Genomic DNA, 16,501 nt, shown 5'->3' with positions numbered 1-16,501 from the left:
CAAGACGTTTTTCTACGCCAGAGAATTTTAGTCTGAGTGTCGGGAAAGGTGAAAAATTTAGCTACCTTTTTACACAAAACAGACTTTGGCAGGTGTTATGACCTCTGCTTTTGTGATTGCATTCAATTGAATTAATAGTGCAGGGAGTGCAGAGAATAAAAGAGGTCATATACTGTAAATCCACTTAAGAAAACAAGGCCCCAGACTTTGGACGGTGATTTATTTTCAGACGGGGTGTGGACAGGCCCGCTGGGATGGGTCATCTATCTTTGTCTTGCAGGTAATTCCCCCAAAAACCACAACGTGAACCCTCGTGGAGGCAGAATTGGCACCTCAGGACCACGGAATGACTATTTTTCATAGATACTGTACAAGCAAAGACAATATTAATCCAAATGTTTTTGGGAGCGTTTCCAGCTTGGTACCTCTTGACTCATCACCCCTCAGCTCCTCCCCTGTCATCATCCGTCCCACATTCCCCCGGCCGATGAACTGCAGCTCTCACATGACATTTCCAAGAAGCATTATCTTTCTGCTCAAAGGAGCCCCCTCCCCCCCACCTCTACCATAGTTCCAGGAAAAAATGAATATAAAGAATTTCTAGCTGCAGGGAAGGAGGAAAGAGGCTGTCTTAATAGTAAGCATGAAAACATAGCGAACTGAATGGAACCCCCTCCTAGGAGCAAAGCAGAATTGTCCCCAACATTCATGAAGCTGTGGACTTTAGTGACAGCGGTCATCTCCTAGAGACAGGAGTTTTTAATCACTTGTCTCAATGGTTTAGCAATTATCGATTAAAAGCATCTTAGTCATTTTTTTTTTATTTTTTTTATTTGACCTGGAATTTAACTAATTAATGGAGACCAAGACGTCTGTTATGACCCCAAGTTGGGCTAGGGGATGAGGGGTGCAACATTGAATAAATTTTACTGCTGCAGGATTAGACTACAGACTAGCAGACTGTAGTCTGCCAAATGGCCCACCGGCCCTGATTGGCTGCACTCTCCAGGTTTTTAAGCACCAGGTCCTGATTGCAGAGCAGTTGCACCTGATGCCAATCACTGCAATCTGCAAGGGGGGGAGGGGCAGAACCTGGGCACAGGAGAACACAGCACTACACAGACACTGTGGCACGTAGCAACGTCCAAAAACAGCATGTAAGCAACGGCATGCAAACTTTTTATTCATTAAAAAAGATAACATGTGAGAAAAATGTGACGTGTCAAAAATATGTATGTATATACATATTTATTGCCACTACTGTCATTTGGTGACATTAGATTTTCAGGTTAAAAGGTTGCAGTTGCCACTGCATATCAATACAAACATGCACATAGTAAACAAAATAAACAGTAACAGCACAACATGAAAAAGGGCATGGAGAACATGAGGGGCTATGGAATAATCAGAGTTGTTGTAGGTTCGTTATCTTTTAATGGACCCCCAACAAACGAGTTAGTCTTTAATAAGAAACATTAATTACTTGTCTTGTGGGACAGATGGGTCCACAGAGCTGCAGAGATCATGACAGGGTTAGGGTTAGATGTTATAGATGATATCACAACAGTTTTTTTAATTTATATGAGAATCCAGCCTATACTGAGGGGATACTGCAACGTATCTGCAGTGGAAAACAAGATCAAGACACCAGAAACCTGGTACCAAAAGTGAGTCGAGCCGGACAGTGGAAATGAGGCTTTATATTCACAGAGAAATCATTTGTAGGCAGTCAAACAGCAAATTGGAACTGGACAACATTAACAGTCAGTTTTTGTTTTAAATATGGGTGTAATGACACAATGCTCTGGATCAATATATTGATTCAATGTTCAACAATCCACTAATGCAAAGAATCATCATCTGTAAGATGCACCTTTTATTTTGAAATTCCCGTGGCATGTCTGTGTCACAGATGCCTGGAAGAGTTCAGTCATTAAATCATCAGAATCTTAATTTAGTTGCTTTTTGCAAGTTGACATAAATGTAGCTGAGCGTGTTAAACAGACACAGCGATACTGTCTGATGTTGATCACAGACCCCTGAATTGAATTGAAAGGAATTGAAATTGTATCCTGGCAGGCTTTGTGATATCACCAAATATCACATCATTGTCCAAAGAATCAATTAAATAACTGTTATTTACTGCAGTTTCTCCTTCATGTTAAAAATGACCCATGCTGTTAACACGCCCACATAATCTGTTTGTAATGCAGCACATTTACTCGCGTTAAAGCCAAAGAAATCCATCATCACATTCAGGCTCTAAAAGTCCTTTTGGACTTGTTGAACGATCTAGTTGGAGCATCCTGCAGAACACAAACAACACTTGTGCACGTCTTTCCAGAACATGACTGATAGCTTTTTCCCCAGTGGGTTTTTTGAGAACAGAATTATTGACTCTTCACAGCAGAGAGACAGAAAACCGCATGACATGACATCATCCATCATCACTTTATTTTGTGTCTCTTCGGTCTAATTGTTTTACTCTGATTGCTGAGTGAGTGCAATCAGAGCATGTCAGGGCACGGCGATGTTCGACGAAGATTGTGCTCACTTCAACAGTGCAATTAATAATTCATTATTGCCACATTCATTTTGAGATATTTGAGTGTGTTTACTGTAAACAAACTCATTGTGTGCTGCAGGGCAGGAGTTTTTTGGGACTGTTTTAGGGAACAAAACGAAGTGCTGTTCTTTAGACTGAGGCGTTGGCAGATGGTGGAAAAAGTGAAAGACCAACATTAAGTACAACTGCAGCATCTTTCTGTCTTCTTTAAATGATATCAGGGTGGAGCATGGTGACGGGAAGCAACAAGGGTTATTGGAAATTTGGTTCTAAAGTTCTCATTATTACTTTTTTCCAGAATGCTATGGTATATGCTAGCAATGACTGACAAGTAAAATTTCAAGGCAAGCTATTCAGGATTTTCCCTTTCAATCCCTTTCAATCATCACCCACAACCTGCCAGAAGTGTGTGGCAGGATCTGCATCCACAGAGCAACCACCCCTCCGCTGGTACCTTCTTATTTTCTCATTATTTTGCTGTGTTCAGGACACTTTCCCAATCAGTCACACCGTCGACTATCTTTATGGTGCGTTTACAAACAGCAACACGTCCTACTTATTCAAAATTTAACTAGAATTCACTAGAATATTTAAAAAAATAACCTCATTATAATCATGTCTGATTGACACCACTGCATCTCCTCTGACTTCAGATAATTTATTTAAGGGAAAGAATCATAACCAACTGTAAAACTCCCAGGAAGCAAAGATGGATTTCAAAATACAACGATTTTCACTCTACATCTACATCTGGTAACATCTGCACTAAAAACGTTTTGATCAAATACACTTAACGTGATTTACCATCTGTGCATCTCTTCCTCAAGGCTGGTTTTACATGGTGAAACTATTTTAGTTGGTTGAAACTCAGGTGAAACTAAGTTGCAGTCTCTCTGAAACTCTCAGCTTTGTGAAACTATTTTAATGCAACAGACAATCAAAACACTGATACCTCACCTGCGGCTCATTGGAATAAACTCCTTGAACAGCCTGTGAAATGACCCACTGGTCTCTCCTTTGAGTAGCCAGTAGGTGGGATTTTTCCATGAGCTTATTAATAAGCATTAATGTACCAATAGTTCCTCTTCCTATCCTGCAGGACAGCCATTATGAAACAAAGATGTCAGCCTGTGGCAGAAGAAAAAGCGAACACATCCAAATTGATATTATTCAGCAAGAAAACGATATGAAACAATCAACTTCCCAGTTGATTCCTCATCGCATCATGTAACTGTCAAGTTCCATGGAAATTATGTTTCATGTAATATGCAACCTGCATTAAAGTGTCACTGTGTAAAGCCAGCCTTATAGTCATGCTGTGCGCATTTACACACGAGACACAGCAGCGTAACTTCATTGATTGTTTATATCTCCCAACACGCCAACAGGATTGATCAGGAGTAAAAAAAAAAAAAAAAAAAGCTCCTGATAAATCCTGAACTCCATCAGAAGTGTCTAAATTATATGATAAAAGTTAGATCATGTTTCCTTTGGAGAGTTTCCTTTGTCTTTTCAAGTTTATAACTAGAGGTTTTACTTCTGCTGCTTAAAATTTTACAATATTTGCTGCAGTGGCATTACAGTGTGCATGGAAACATTTAAAATGTCTAAAAGCAGCCTCTCTAGTCATTAAAATAAATTGTTGAAGAAGACACTCATACATCATTACCACAAACCATAAAGAAATCACGTGGCAATCTCATGCTACTCGTCATAATTTAAAAGGCAATACAGGCTACAGACACTGGAAGGGGTGCAGGTCTCTAAATCAGAGAAAATAACATGTTTGGTTGGTGTTGGGTGGATGATTTATGCATATGCAGATTCAGATGAACTCAGAGCCGATCTGCTCATCACCAGACCTCAAGTTTTTTCCTTTGGATAGTTATTAATCATATATTGAAATCAAGCTTGTATGTATTTGTTTTTCAGGGTTTCCAGGAGAAAAAGGCATCCAGGGACTTCGGGGAATCAAAGGGTCAGTTGGGGTCGATGGTGTTCAGGGACAAAAAGGAGATGTTGGACCCGCTGGTCCTAGAGGTATGTCTTCTGTTCCTGTTTTTAAAGCTTATCTACTGTATTAAAGCAAATAACAGTTGAATTTTGCTGATTTCTGACTCAATCAGACAAGAACTTTAACTGAGAAAACACATGGAGGCACTAGAACATATTGTGCAGATTGATCAGAGTATGAAATAATAATCACAGTGTACAAAACATGAGTTTGTGTACTTTATGGGGCAACAGTAGAAGTGACATTAAAGTGAGTCATTTAGTCACTCACACAACAGTTCGTCATTCACAGGTCAGTAGAAAACACCCAGCAGTCTTGTCCAGCTGACAGCTGAATCTTGTCAACACATTCACAGCTCGAATCATTTCAGACTTTTCAAACTGACAAATTGCGTGAGACGTTCGCTTTTCTGCCAGAGCAGAAACTCGAACCACGGCAGAATCTTTCACACGTCTTCCATCACTAACAGGTGGCACCGTTCTCCTGCTACTTTTAGCCATGGGAACTATAATTGCCTAACGATCCATGTCTTCCTTCGTTTGTTGAGAAGAAACAGCTGTCTGCACTAATCAGATCAGCTTTCAGTTGTCTGTTCAGCTGTAAAACGGTGGGTGCATTTTTCTCAGCATCGTAAACACTTCAGAATTACTTCGTAGAGAATTCGTAGTATCACAGAGCTGTCAGGTCCAATAAAAAGAAAAGATTCCCAAAGAGTTGTATCACCAGTATTTTGTGTCATTCATGCGTGAATGAAGTCAGTCGATTCAGCTGGAGACGGACTGTGAGTGCGTCCTTACGAGCCCAAAAACAAGAAGGCCAAAAGATCACGATATTCACAGGCGTCCTGTGTGCAAAAGTATGGAATTTGATTTTTAGTCATTTCCAGGTCTGGATAAGTATGCAAAAAAGAAAATGACAGTTGGAAAAATATTTGTGCGTCCAGACTATGTCCCCTATTCTGTTTCCTTCATATGAAATTCAGAATTCCTACAAATAAATGGTTCATACAAGCAGCGTTTTTCATCATTGCACAGCCAGAATGTTAACCGCTGTGTGAGCATGGAAGTAACTAATTGCAAATACTTAAATTACTTTAATTAAGTAGTTTTAAGGGTACTGTACCTTTACTTGTACTTAAGTATTCATTACATTATGTATCTGCTTATGTAATCTACGTTTAAAATAATAATTCTCATCCGACGGTTTGTCACTGCCCCTCAGCGTCTGATACTGAAGCTTGAGGTACCGTTTAGCGGCTGTATCTGACACAGCCAAAGAGCCTTTTTTTTAACCATGTGATTAACACTGTGAAACAGTCACAGTTTGGTCAGGTTTAGGCACATAAAACCCGTCCACGTCTGTGTGACTCACTGTGTCCCAGCGACAAATCACAAGTATGTGACAAGTTGGTGAAGAGACCGAGGTGGGTTTGAAGTGAGCGTGACCTCGTGAGAGTTTTACAGAAGAATACTTTTTACTTAAATAATTTATAAGACCAGTACTTTTACTTGTAAGTGAGTTATATTCTAACAATGTAACAGTACTTGTACTTGGTCATTTTTCCCTCATTTTAAGTCCAAGTTTAATTTTCCTTATTCAGCAAATGCCTCCGCCAGACAAAACAATGTCAAAATATAATATAAATATCAATTAATACATTCTTAATTAGTTAAATTATTAACAGCGATTAATCAATTAATCATTAATCATTAACATCCCTACTCCAAACGTGTGCTGCTGCAGTGTTTCGTTTTTCAGTTGTATATCATGTTTTCATTGGTGTGTTTGTGATCAGATCACCTGATTGGCTACTAAAATGCAAACGAAAGGATATGATATAGGATATTTATTCAAATTATACTCAAGTACACAACTAAGGAGTTCGAAGTAACAAAGTAGATTACATTTTGTAATGCATACTTAAGTACGAGTAAAAGTACAGACTTGAAAATCTACCCCTAAAGTACCCAAAAAACTACTTAATTACAGTAATTTGAGTATTTGCAATTAGTTACTTCCACCCCTGGAGGTGATGTAGTTATCATAAGTAAACAAAAAAGTAATCTTTTCTGCATAAGGAAATCATACTTCTTAATACTGCGTTCATCATCATTTCACACAGACGAGTCAGAGTACTTACCTACAACCTTCTGGCAATTATTTGTCAACTTACCAGGAAACATAGTCAGAATTAGGGACGTTAGTGATTAATCATATTATATGATATATTATATATTATAAGTATGAAACTTAAAACTTGAAAATACGTGGGAACCCTGTGCTCAGTTCTCTCAATGCATCCATAGTTTGTATTTGATAATGATCCATCAGTCTGTTTTACCGCTCCATGGTGTGTGTTAATCCATCCATTAATCAGTCCACTCACGCCTCAGCAGAGAAAGGCAACCCCACAGCAGCCACTCATCTAATTATTACATATGCTTTTGTAGAGAGCATCTTGGGAGTTTAAATACACCAGTCACTCTTATATCTGATGCAAAATCCATGATGAGCATTTAATAGTGTCAAGACAGCTGAATATACCATTATGCATTGAGAGAACATTAGAAGATTCTTCACCATTCTGAGTTTTCCACTGCACGCCATAAATACGTATTTCTTTGACATGAGCATCAATATTTTCCAAGTAGACATGAGAATAATGTGCAACAACAACACAGATGGAATTTGTAGTCAACTCGGGGCTTCTAGGGACTTTTTGGAGTAAAAAAAAATTAATTGAATACACAATGCCATGATGATCTAGTGCTGAGATTTCTTTCTTTGCTCGTTCGCTCTGCCTTTTCCTCCGTCCACCCATTTATCCGTTTATCCACCCGCGGGGCGTCGATGTTTCCACTCTGGCATCACCAGCTGATCGATGCCAACGATAACAAAAACACACTCAGACACACACAGAGCGCTGTTTGGGAAAACAACCATGACAAATATGATAAGGCGCTGCAGTCTTATTCGGGTCAGCATGTCATTGTGTGTGTGTGTGGATGTCTATAGTTTGTGTGTGTGTGTTTAGCCAACAGCTGTTGCCGATCAGAGCTGGATTTGGCTGAAATGTCCAGTGCTGGAGTCCCACAGTCCCTCTGTTGGCCAGTAGCTCTTAAAACTTTGGACCAGGCTGATCTGTTGTTGTTAAGGCTCAACACTCGGCACCAGACTCCACTCTAGTTTTCGATGCATCTCTGTACAGATGCTATATGTGCACTGAATCCACCGAATCGACGCCTTCTGCATGCTGTAACTTTTCAAAATTAAACTTCATTCTTTATCTTTTTTCTTTTTTTTCCCAACACTGCATCTAATAACTCACATGCTAAATCACTCAGAATGTGTAATGGACTGTCTGAAATCATTTTATTTATTTTTTACAAGGTTTCTAAATGGAAGATTGCACTGGAACAAAAGTAACAGAAGTGAGTTTTTAATATAGTATTACCAAATACATGAAATGTAGCCACATGGCATCAGTACTAATAGCATGAGAACACTTAGCACCTTCAACGGTTTACCAAAACTTCATTTAAAAAAAAACATAGCATCTAAGACTGAACATTGAGAAAGTCAGAAAAACTGCCCTGGAATAATTAGCAAATAATACCGGCCTGTTTCACTTTTAGTACTGTTTACACACAGATCTCAGATGGTGGAAGCATCAGTCATGTATTGTTTGTTTTGATCAGTGAAACATGCAAAGTTGAGCAACAGGAAATGATCCTTTGCTGTAATTTGGTGTACTGATTTTTATAGAGTAAACAGAGGAAGACATGAGGAAAAAAAGAGCACAGGCAGTAAAGGCCAACATGGCCGGACAAACGCAAAAAGACTGGCAACACCGTTTGATTGACAGGTTAATTTATATAAAGCAGTTCAAAACTGCACACAAATAACCCTTTTTTTTAAAGAAAAATGGAGACACACGGACGTCTCCACTCTGGCAGTTTACAACAATGTCTGTCTGTGCTTCCACACATCTGGGGCCTGGTTGTGGGTTTAACAAACCAGTGAAGGGTGAAGAGTTTGTAGACTTTCTGGTGTGAACGGGACCTCAGCGGAAGGTGGTTGCTCAACTGTAGAGGGAGGAGAGAAACTGAAAAGCTTGTTAAAACCGGGACGCTTCGTGGTTTCTTTTTAGTTGGTTAGATGAATGGTAGATGGACTGAGCAGGGAGTGTATTAGGTGTTGGCTTTTTCTTTGGTTGTAAAGCCTCACAGATCAGTTGTACAAGCTGCATTTGCTGAAAAGATTGTCTATTTTTTCTTTGTTTATTTCTTGGTGTGTAAAGCTGCATTAATGATTTTGCAATATTTGCAAAACTCTCACAAGATTGGTGTTTGTTATTTCTTTATTGTTGTACAAACTAATTGTGTTTTATACTGTTACAATGCTGTAGTTAAGATATGAGTAGGTTTATGACAAAAAACACCTGGTTACGGTTAGGGAGAGACCATGGTTTGAGTTAAAATATCCCCTCTCACAAGATCTTTCGTCGGTCTGGTGTTCCTTTCTTACGCAATCAGGCGACTGACATTGTGTTTCCAGTTTCCAAATAGCCTCTTGCAACTCAGATCAGACTGTAAAACCAATGCCAATCAAATATGAATCAATACTCTGTTACTATATTGCTTATTTTTCACTTAAAATGGTTTAAACAATTTCACTGGACTGTTTAGTTGTACTACTGGACAGGGAGGCACAGTTACGCTGCAGAATGTCATTGTTTTTGCAGGTATTTACAGAATAATATCTTCATAATTGACATTATGACCCACTGGTGATGCTAGAAGACAAGTGGGGAGATTGCCAGAGTCATAAGGATTCATCCTCTGGGCATTACGAATGTCCGTACAAAATTAAACGGCAATGCATCCAATAGCTGCAGAGGTGTTTCAGTCCGAACAAAGTTGGTGGACCGACAGACAGACTTTGCTACCCATAAGGCTATGCCACTAATGGGGCTAAAACTGTTAATTAGTGAAGATTTAAGTACTTACATTGCAGACATTTATCCATTGCTGGACCAGGACCACCAGCATGTGAAATTAATTTTGCAGTTTTAAATCAAATGCATCTGCTGTCTCTTGTGGCTCAGCAGTAGCTCACCAGAGTGTTTGGGTTTTTCCTGCAGTGTTATTTAGTTGTTAAGGATGTGGTCAAGATGGAGGTGACACTGACAACTGAAGGCGTCAGAGGCAGGGCGTGGTGTTAGCTGCACCACTCAGTCATGGACACACACACACACACACGCAGATTAACACATGGTAGGTGGGAGTGTTACCTCGGCTGGCAGCCGCCCTGCGGTTTTGGATGTGAAAAAAAAACAGTCAAATTAAAGGTGGGATAAATGCCAACTTGAAGCTTCATGGCAAAAACAGACTTGAGGTTTCAAACCTCACGGCTGAAAATGAGCAACAAACGGCGCTGAAACGGACTCTCTCCCGCTTTTGGAGGTTGTTCCCGGGAGTTTGGATCAGAATCGTATTTTGAAATGAAAACAAATGAGGAAAAAGTTGTATCCAAGCTGCTGATTGGACGGAGGTGTCATGTGTAAACGTACCGCAGTTTTGCAGAAACCACAAATGAGAGGATTTCTACTTACATTGATTGAGCGGTGTGGCATTGTGCTAACTTTTCCAGCATGCAAACATCTACACGGTTAAGACACTCCAAGAAATTACCTTAACACTGGTACCTTTATTTTCAGTCCATGTAAATCTGTTTTCAATGCTGCCATGGTCTTCTCTTTCTGCTTCCTCTCTTTCAACCTCATTCACCTCCACTCCACTCGCAGAAAAAAAAACATTTAACCACAACTTTTGGAGGTAAATTAAGCACCAGACACAGGGTGGGTATCCTCTAATTTTACATTTTATGCCTGTATCACAAGGCAAGATTACAGGGCCGACCATTTTAGAGGCTTTTTTTGGAAAATATACAAAGGAGAGGAGAGCAAAGGAGAGGAAATGGGTGTGAGGTGCAGGAGTGGTTTTATATTTTAAACCTGTCGATGGTTGAGCTGCTCCGGTGTGTTAGTTCATTTGCGCACACACATTTTTGCCCCCATGTGTGCTATACAGTACTGTGGTTGCCAATGTTAGTGCACATACAGTCAAGTTTGGATAAGAGCATCAGGTTCAGCTGATGAATAAGTCTACCGTTGTTGGTCTTTAATTAAAAATGTTATTGGTTGTTATTAGTGTCATATGATTGAGGTTGAGGCTGAAGTTGGTCAAATTTACTTTGTTATTTTTGTGTTAATACTCAGTGTGTTATAAATGGATTATAAATGAGTTCTTAGGGTAAGTTTGTTTTTCTGTTTTGTCCTCAGGTGACAGAGGAGAAAGAGGTCTGAAGGGAGAGAAGGGGGATCGAGGAGACAGAGGAGAGAAAACAGGTAAGAGATGATATATGATATGAATTAACAGTGTTTTTCTGTTCCTGCAACCCCTATCAGCAGGACGACATGCTTGTCTGTGCCTTCCAAAATGCGTATGATGGTTTGACCAATGACTGTCTTGATTTGGTAAAGGTAGGTAAAAGCAAAAGGCCAACTTTATTGTCACAATCATAACCTATGCAGCCACTGTGCAGTGCACAGTTAAGATTAATTGAAAGTACTTAGTTAAAGGAACGCGCCATGAGTGGGTTACATATTTTATCTCATAGAACAAAATATGAAAACCTTTTTTTCCCCCCTACAATCTGTTAAATAATGTTTTCAATATTGAGAAAATAAACAACAACAATACAAAGAATACAGTGACATCTAGTCAATACAATAGTGAGAAAGCAAAAGTGCAAGTGATAAGTGCAAATAAAAACAATAGAAAACCAAGACGGAACAGATACTACAACCCGAGAGCAGAGATTAAGAAAAACACATGAACAAATTATGTGAAAATCTCTTAAACTTGTGTTAACCACAGGCCATATTTCAGGCATTCAGAAAACCCACTGACATCCAGACAATAGAACTGGAAGTGCAAGAACTTTAACTAATTTTTAGGTTGTAGGCAGCAGCGGAGACAGAGAAATATTCATGGGGTGGCAAGAGGGAGGCATGGAGACTTTAAGGGGCGGCAAAAAATATATGCAAATTTATTCACAAACAATCAAATATCAAGATTTTTCCGATTACATGTCTTTTTTTTCATTGAACATAAGCCCATCATTTAGCCTAAAATGTTGCCAGATCATTAAATTATGCATAAGAGCATCATCTCTTGCACTCAGACTTCAGGGTTTCAGTCTTGGTAAGTTTCCATCCAGTGACATGATCCATATGGAGTCGTATTTGAGTCACCGGATGAATGTCAGCTCGATAGTTTCTTTCTTTTAGCTCTGTTTTTGGTCTCCACCACCTCCCGAGGGAAATCTCTGGCTGTCTAGTCTTCTGATCACAGCCAAACTTTTCATGCATATATATTATGAACTAGAACTGTTCAAAAACTGGGGAGGCAGCTTGGGTGGCAAGGCGTCTTTTGGGGTTGGCAGCCGCCACCCCTCTACCCCCGCCCCTGTTTGTGAGACTTTAGGTGAGGTTGCTTCATACATTTCAAGACCGCAAATTAAGTAAGTCTAAAAAGACAGATGTATTTAATAATGTCCTGTAAGGAAATCCAAATCCGTCGTTTGATTGACTTTTCTTCAGTGTGCTGCTGCCAGCGGTAGGTGACAGCTCCGAGCCTGTAAGATGACCGCACATGCCTGCAGACAGACTAGTACAGATGTCAGTTAATCCAGAATGGTTTAACAGTAAAGTGAACATGCTCTGCTAAAAGACTAAGCTCTAAAATTTAGTGTTTTATAGACTTCATTGCAGGAAAGCATGTTGGAAGAGCTTATGCTACAATTATGTGCCTTCTAATTAGTGTGGTAACAAACTTTTTCATCTTCTTCTCCCACTAAATATTTTTAATTGTTTTTATTCTTTGGATTATAATTATCTTGCTGCTTTGACAAACCGTACTTCAGCAGTGCCCACAGCTGCAGAATATACACTGTCAAAAGTGATTTGAAATGATAAAGTAAAAAAGCAGTTTTTAGGCTCTTGCTCTGCCTCGACTCCCAAAACAGTCTTTAGAGTGTTTAAAACTTTCTGTTGGCACTGGGCGAGCTTTTAATGATCACATTTATTTCCAAGATTCATTGACATTTATGTAGCTTTTAAATCCAAAGTAGGTAGAACGACAAACGACGCTTAATGATCCCTGTGGAGAAGCTGCATTTGTCGTAGCAGAAAATTGCAATTCCATACGGCAAAGAAATAAAGGAGGTAACCAGGTACATTTATGAAAAACTGATCATCTATAAGATTTTTTTGGTTGGAATCATAGTTATGAGTTAAGACATGAGCCCAGTAGGCAGTTTGAGGGGACATGAGGACGTATGCCACCCCCCTTGACCAAAATGCATGTCCCTTGTTAACTTGTACCCCTCCATCCCATAGTAATACAGGGGCATAGGGGTTGTTTAGTTGACTATATGATAAAGTCTAGTCTGTCTGACTCATTATCCTTTATCTTGACTGAGGTTTGTGCAAGTTAGGATCTACCGCCCCGACCATGGCTCTGAAATATCAGCAGCCTGACAAACTGTGATCTGTCCATGGTGCTGAAGTAGCAGACAGATTTGTAATTTCACCTTTTTCTCTCAGTCCCATCCTTCTGTCAGCTTTATTTGGATCTAATTCTTGTCTTATTTGTGGTCTGATAAACAGTAAATTAATCAAATTCGGTGCTTCATATTGCTGTTTTACATGCCAACATGGTGCTCAGAGGCACTGGGTGCTGTAGTCTCACATAGCCAGACCTGTATCTGATCTAACTAGCAAGTAGCGGCTAAAGTAGCCGCTGACAACATGTAAACTTGTCTGGCAATCAGACAACTCAGGAAGTTGAGGCAGAGCAGCCAGAGGATATGGCAGGAAAGACCAGAAAACAGTTTTTCAATTAAATATAATTCAGTTTCACCAAAATCAGAGAATAATAAAGTTCTGTTTTGTATATTAATCAGTGAGGCAAATTTAAAAAAAAAAGTATAGATGGATTATATATATAAATAAATGCCAGAATTTTGGGTATATTCAAGCAAAATGCAGGCCAGCTGCACGGTCACTATAAAGAAAATCCTCCAAGCCACCACTGCTGTACTATGAGGACATATATCAGTGGATATGATCCAAAACCAGCAGTTGGTGATACAAGAAGAAAAATTTATGAGCTGATGACTTTATGGGCCTCATACATCTCTGCCCCGCCCGATGTCCTGTGCAGAGTGCTGTGGGAAGTTTAAAGGATCAGTAGATCTGCTTCTCTTTCCAGTTTAATCTCACAGTTTCCGACACACGATGAAGAACCACATGGCTTAGTGGACATCAAAAGAGTTTGAAAACCATTATGTGTGTGCATGGTGGTAAACTGAAACCTCATTCAAAAACCACCAAAATGGATTCAGGTAGAGAGAGAAAAGAAAAATGTTAATGGCCCCCAAACCTCTTTTCTGCCACAAATATTATTCTTTGTTAGAACGTGGTGGTTGTTCTGCATGTGATGAGGGATGGAGTGGTGTTCACATCGACATCTGAATGCTGTTTCTGCCCATTACAGAGCCGTCGAGGATCGGTTCTTTCCTCACTTCGTTTACAAGACACGAATGTTTGAGGTTTCAGGGAAAGAACGACAGACCGAGACCACATGCCGCCGGCTGTCAGTAATATCAGATCTCAGTGTCGCGCACTTTCCTGTCACAAACCGTATGCGGCTGACCTGATCGTGTGATGCACGACTCGGATCCTTTTACGCTTCAAAGCATACAGTGCATACCTGGATAATCGCATACCAGAACGAGCGCCAGAGTGGCCCGAGACCGCTGAAGTTTGGTCTGTGGGAAAAGTGCACGCGTTCGTCCACACATGTTGGGTGTTAACACAAAGTGAACCTGCCTCAAAGCACGTCATGTCGCTGAGAGGATCAGAATATTTAGCTCAGTGTGTTGAAATCCTCAACAACACGACAACAATTACAAAAAAGATCAAACGGACACCAGATTGTACTCATTTATAACACTGAGTGTGAGAGAGAGTTCTTTGATCCGAGTAAAACAATTTTCTTCAATTGTATCTGGATTAATGTTCTTTTAATTAACAATGAAGTCACCAGAAACACACTTTAAAGGGATAGTTCAGCCAAAACTGAAAATTCAGTCGCTATCTACTCAGGGTTGGATTTATTGTGTTAGTTTGAAAAATGCTGCAGGAGTTTCACAGGAAAACAGTGTTACAGAATCTCCCAAACAATGGAAGTGAACGGTGACCAGTTTTCAAACATAAAATACATCTGGAACTGCCTCCACACTGCTCATCTGGCATAATCCAAGTCTCCTAAAGTCCCAACATGCCATTTGCACACTGTCACAACACACACACACACCCAGTTCTGATGTTGTGCATGTGAACATGAATGTGGCTCCAATCTGAGGATCTACAGCGAAGATTCAGGCTAAAAACATGGTGTAAATAACATTTTTTGTCAACTTGGCATGTTGGGGCTTTAGGAGACTTGGATTACACCAGACAAGCAGAATGGAGGCATTTTATGTTTTTATTCTATTATTTTTTTTTATATATATATATATTTAAAAGCTGGTCACCATTCACTTCCATTGTTTGGGAAATTCTGTAACGCTGTTTTCCTGTGAAACTCCAGCAGTGTTTTGCAGACTAACAAAATAAATCCAACCCTCAATCTGCATGACGGTGAGTGAGTGAGATAGTGACTGAATTTTAATGTTCGCTTGAATTATTCCTTTCAATAAAAGGAAAGAAAACAAGGAAATAGAACCCCCCCCCCAAAAAAAAAAAAAAAAAAAGAGAGAGAGAAGAACAGAGATGGTCTTTAGAATTAACTTTAAAGAATTGACTTTCTTTAAAGGTCGTACTTGTGCTTTGAACACCACACGACTGTTTGAAGAAGGCATCTCCAAAACTCTGTAACTCACACCAAAACAGTACAGACGGATATACAGCAAAGGGGCGAACTGTCCCTTTGAACAGAGACCAATGAGAATATGAAAACATTTAAAGGTTTTTAGGATATGGAAGTGAAATATGTCCAACATTAGCCGAGGGTAAAGTCCACCAATTGGTCTATTACAAATCCTAAAAGACATTTTCCCATGTGTACCTTGTAATAAAACACCTAATTTGCTTTTCATTTTTGGGGCATTGCAAAATTTGGGGTAATTTTCACTTGACAGCTGACATATTACAAGAGAGATTGGAAGTGATGCGTAAGTACACACACACATATAACTACACACACGCACGTGCACACGCAGCTCTTATGCTTTCAGAGACCAGCTGACATTTCGATCTCGAGGGTCCAACTTTAAGTGTTGTGGGTTTAATGTCTGACAGGCTGTTTTTACAGTGGACCTGTGCAGCTACAGGGATCCAAATATGAATGATTTCACTCATTGCTTCAGATTATACTGAGAAATTTATTTGAACTCGGCTCATGAAAACATCATGTTATTATTTTTATGTGGAGGTTCACCTGAAGCCTCCAACATCAATACTGAGAAACAGAATCAGAGATCATTCGATATATACTGTATTTATTTTCTACTTGCTTGTATTGAAATACCCCCACCGCGCTCAGTTTTTATTTTATTTTATTTTATGAATTTGATTATCTGTTGCTGGAGCAGAACAACCCAGCTCCCCCACAGTGTAATTTAATCTAATTTTATTCATTTCTAATTTCATGCACACACAGTTAAGCGAACGCACATGCAGAAACAGTGGGGTGAGTCAGTCTTTTGTTTTTATTTTGCAAATTCATCCTCAGAAATACTTTAAGTGATCCAGAGTCTACAGTAGACGGCGACACGCCCCCAGTTTGGAG

At 39.6% G+C, this 16,501-nt stretch overlaps 1 protein-coding gene across 1 annotated transcript in view; it reads left to right on the top strand.

The window, feature by feature from the left end:
- The window catches only part of scara5 (scavenger receptor class A, member 5 (putative)), a 95,307-nt gene that overhangs the window by 57,447 nt on the left and 21,359 nt on the right, over positions 1-16,501 (top strand). Inside the window, exons 9-10 of the mRNA XM_084737732.1 lie at positions 4,499-4,606; positions 10,924-10,989. Coding sequence (XP_084593858.1) covers positions 4,499-4,606; positions 10,924-10,989 — 174 coding nt within the window. The remainder of the gene's footprint in view (positions 1-4,498; positions 4,607-10,923; positions 10,990-16,501) is intronic.

The sequence above is a fragment of the Lutjanus erythropterus genome, chromosome 15 (genome assembly GCF_056507025.1).
Source record: "Lutjanus erythropterus isolate fLutEry1 chromosome 15, fLutEry1.hap2, whole genome shotgun sequence".
NCBI lineage: Eukaryota > Metazoa > Chordata > Actinopteri > Lutjaniformes > Lutjanidae > Lutjanus > Lutjanus erythropterus.
Note: the sequence above shows the minus strand (reverse complement) of the source record. Positions and strands in the feature narration are given on the sequence as shown.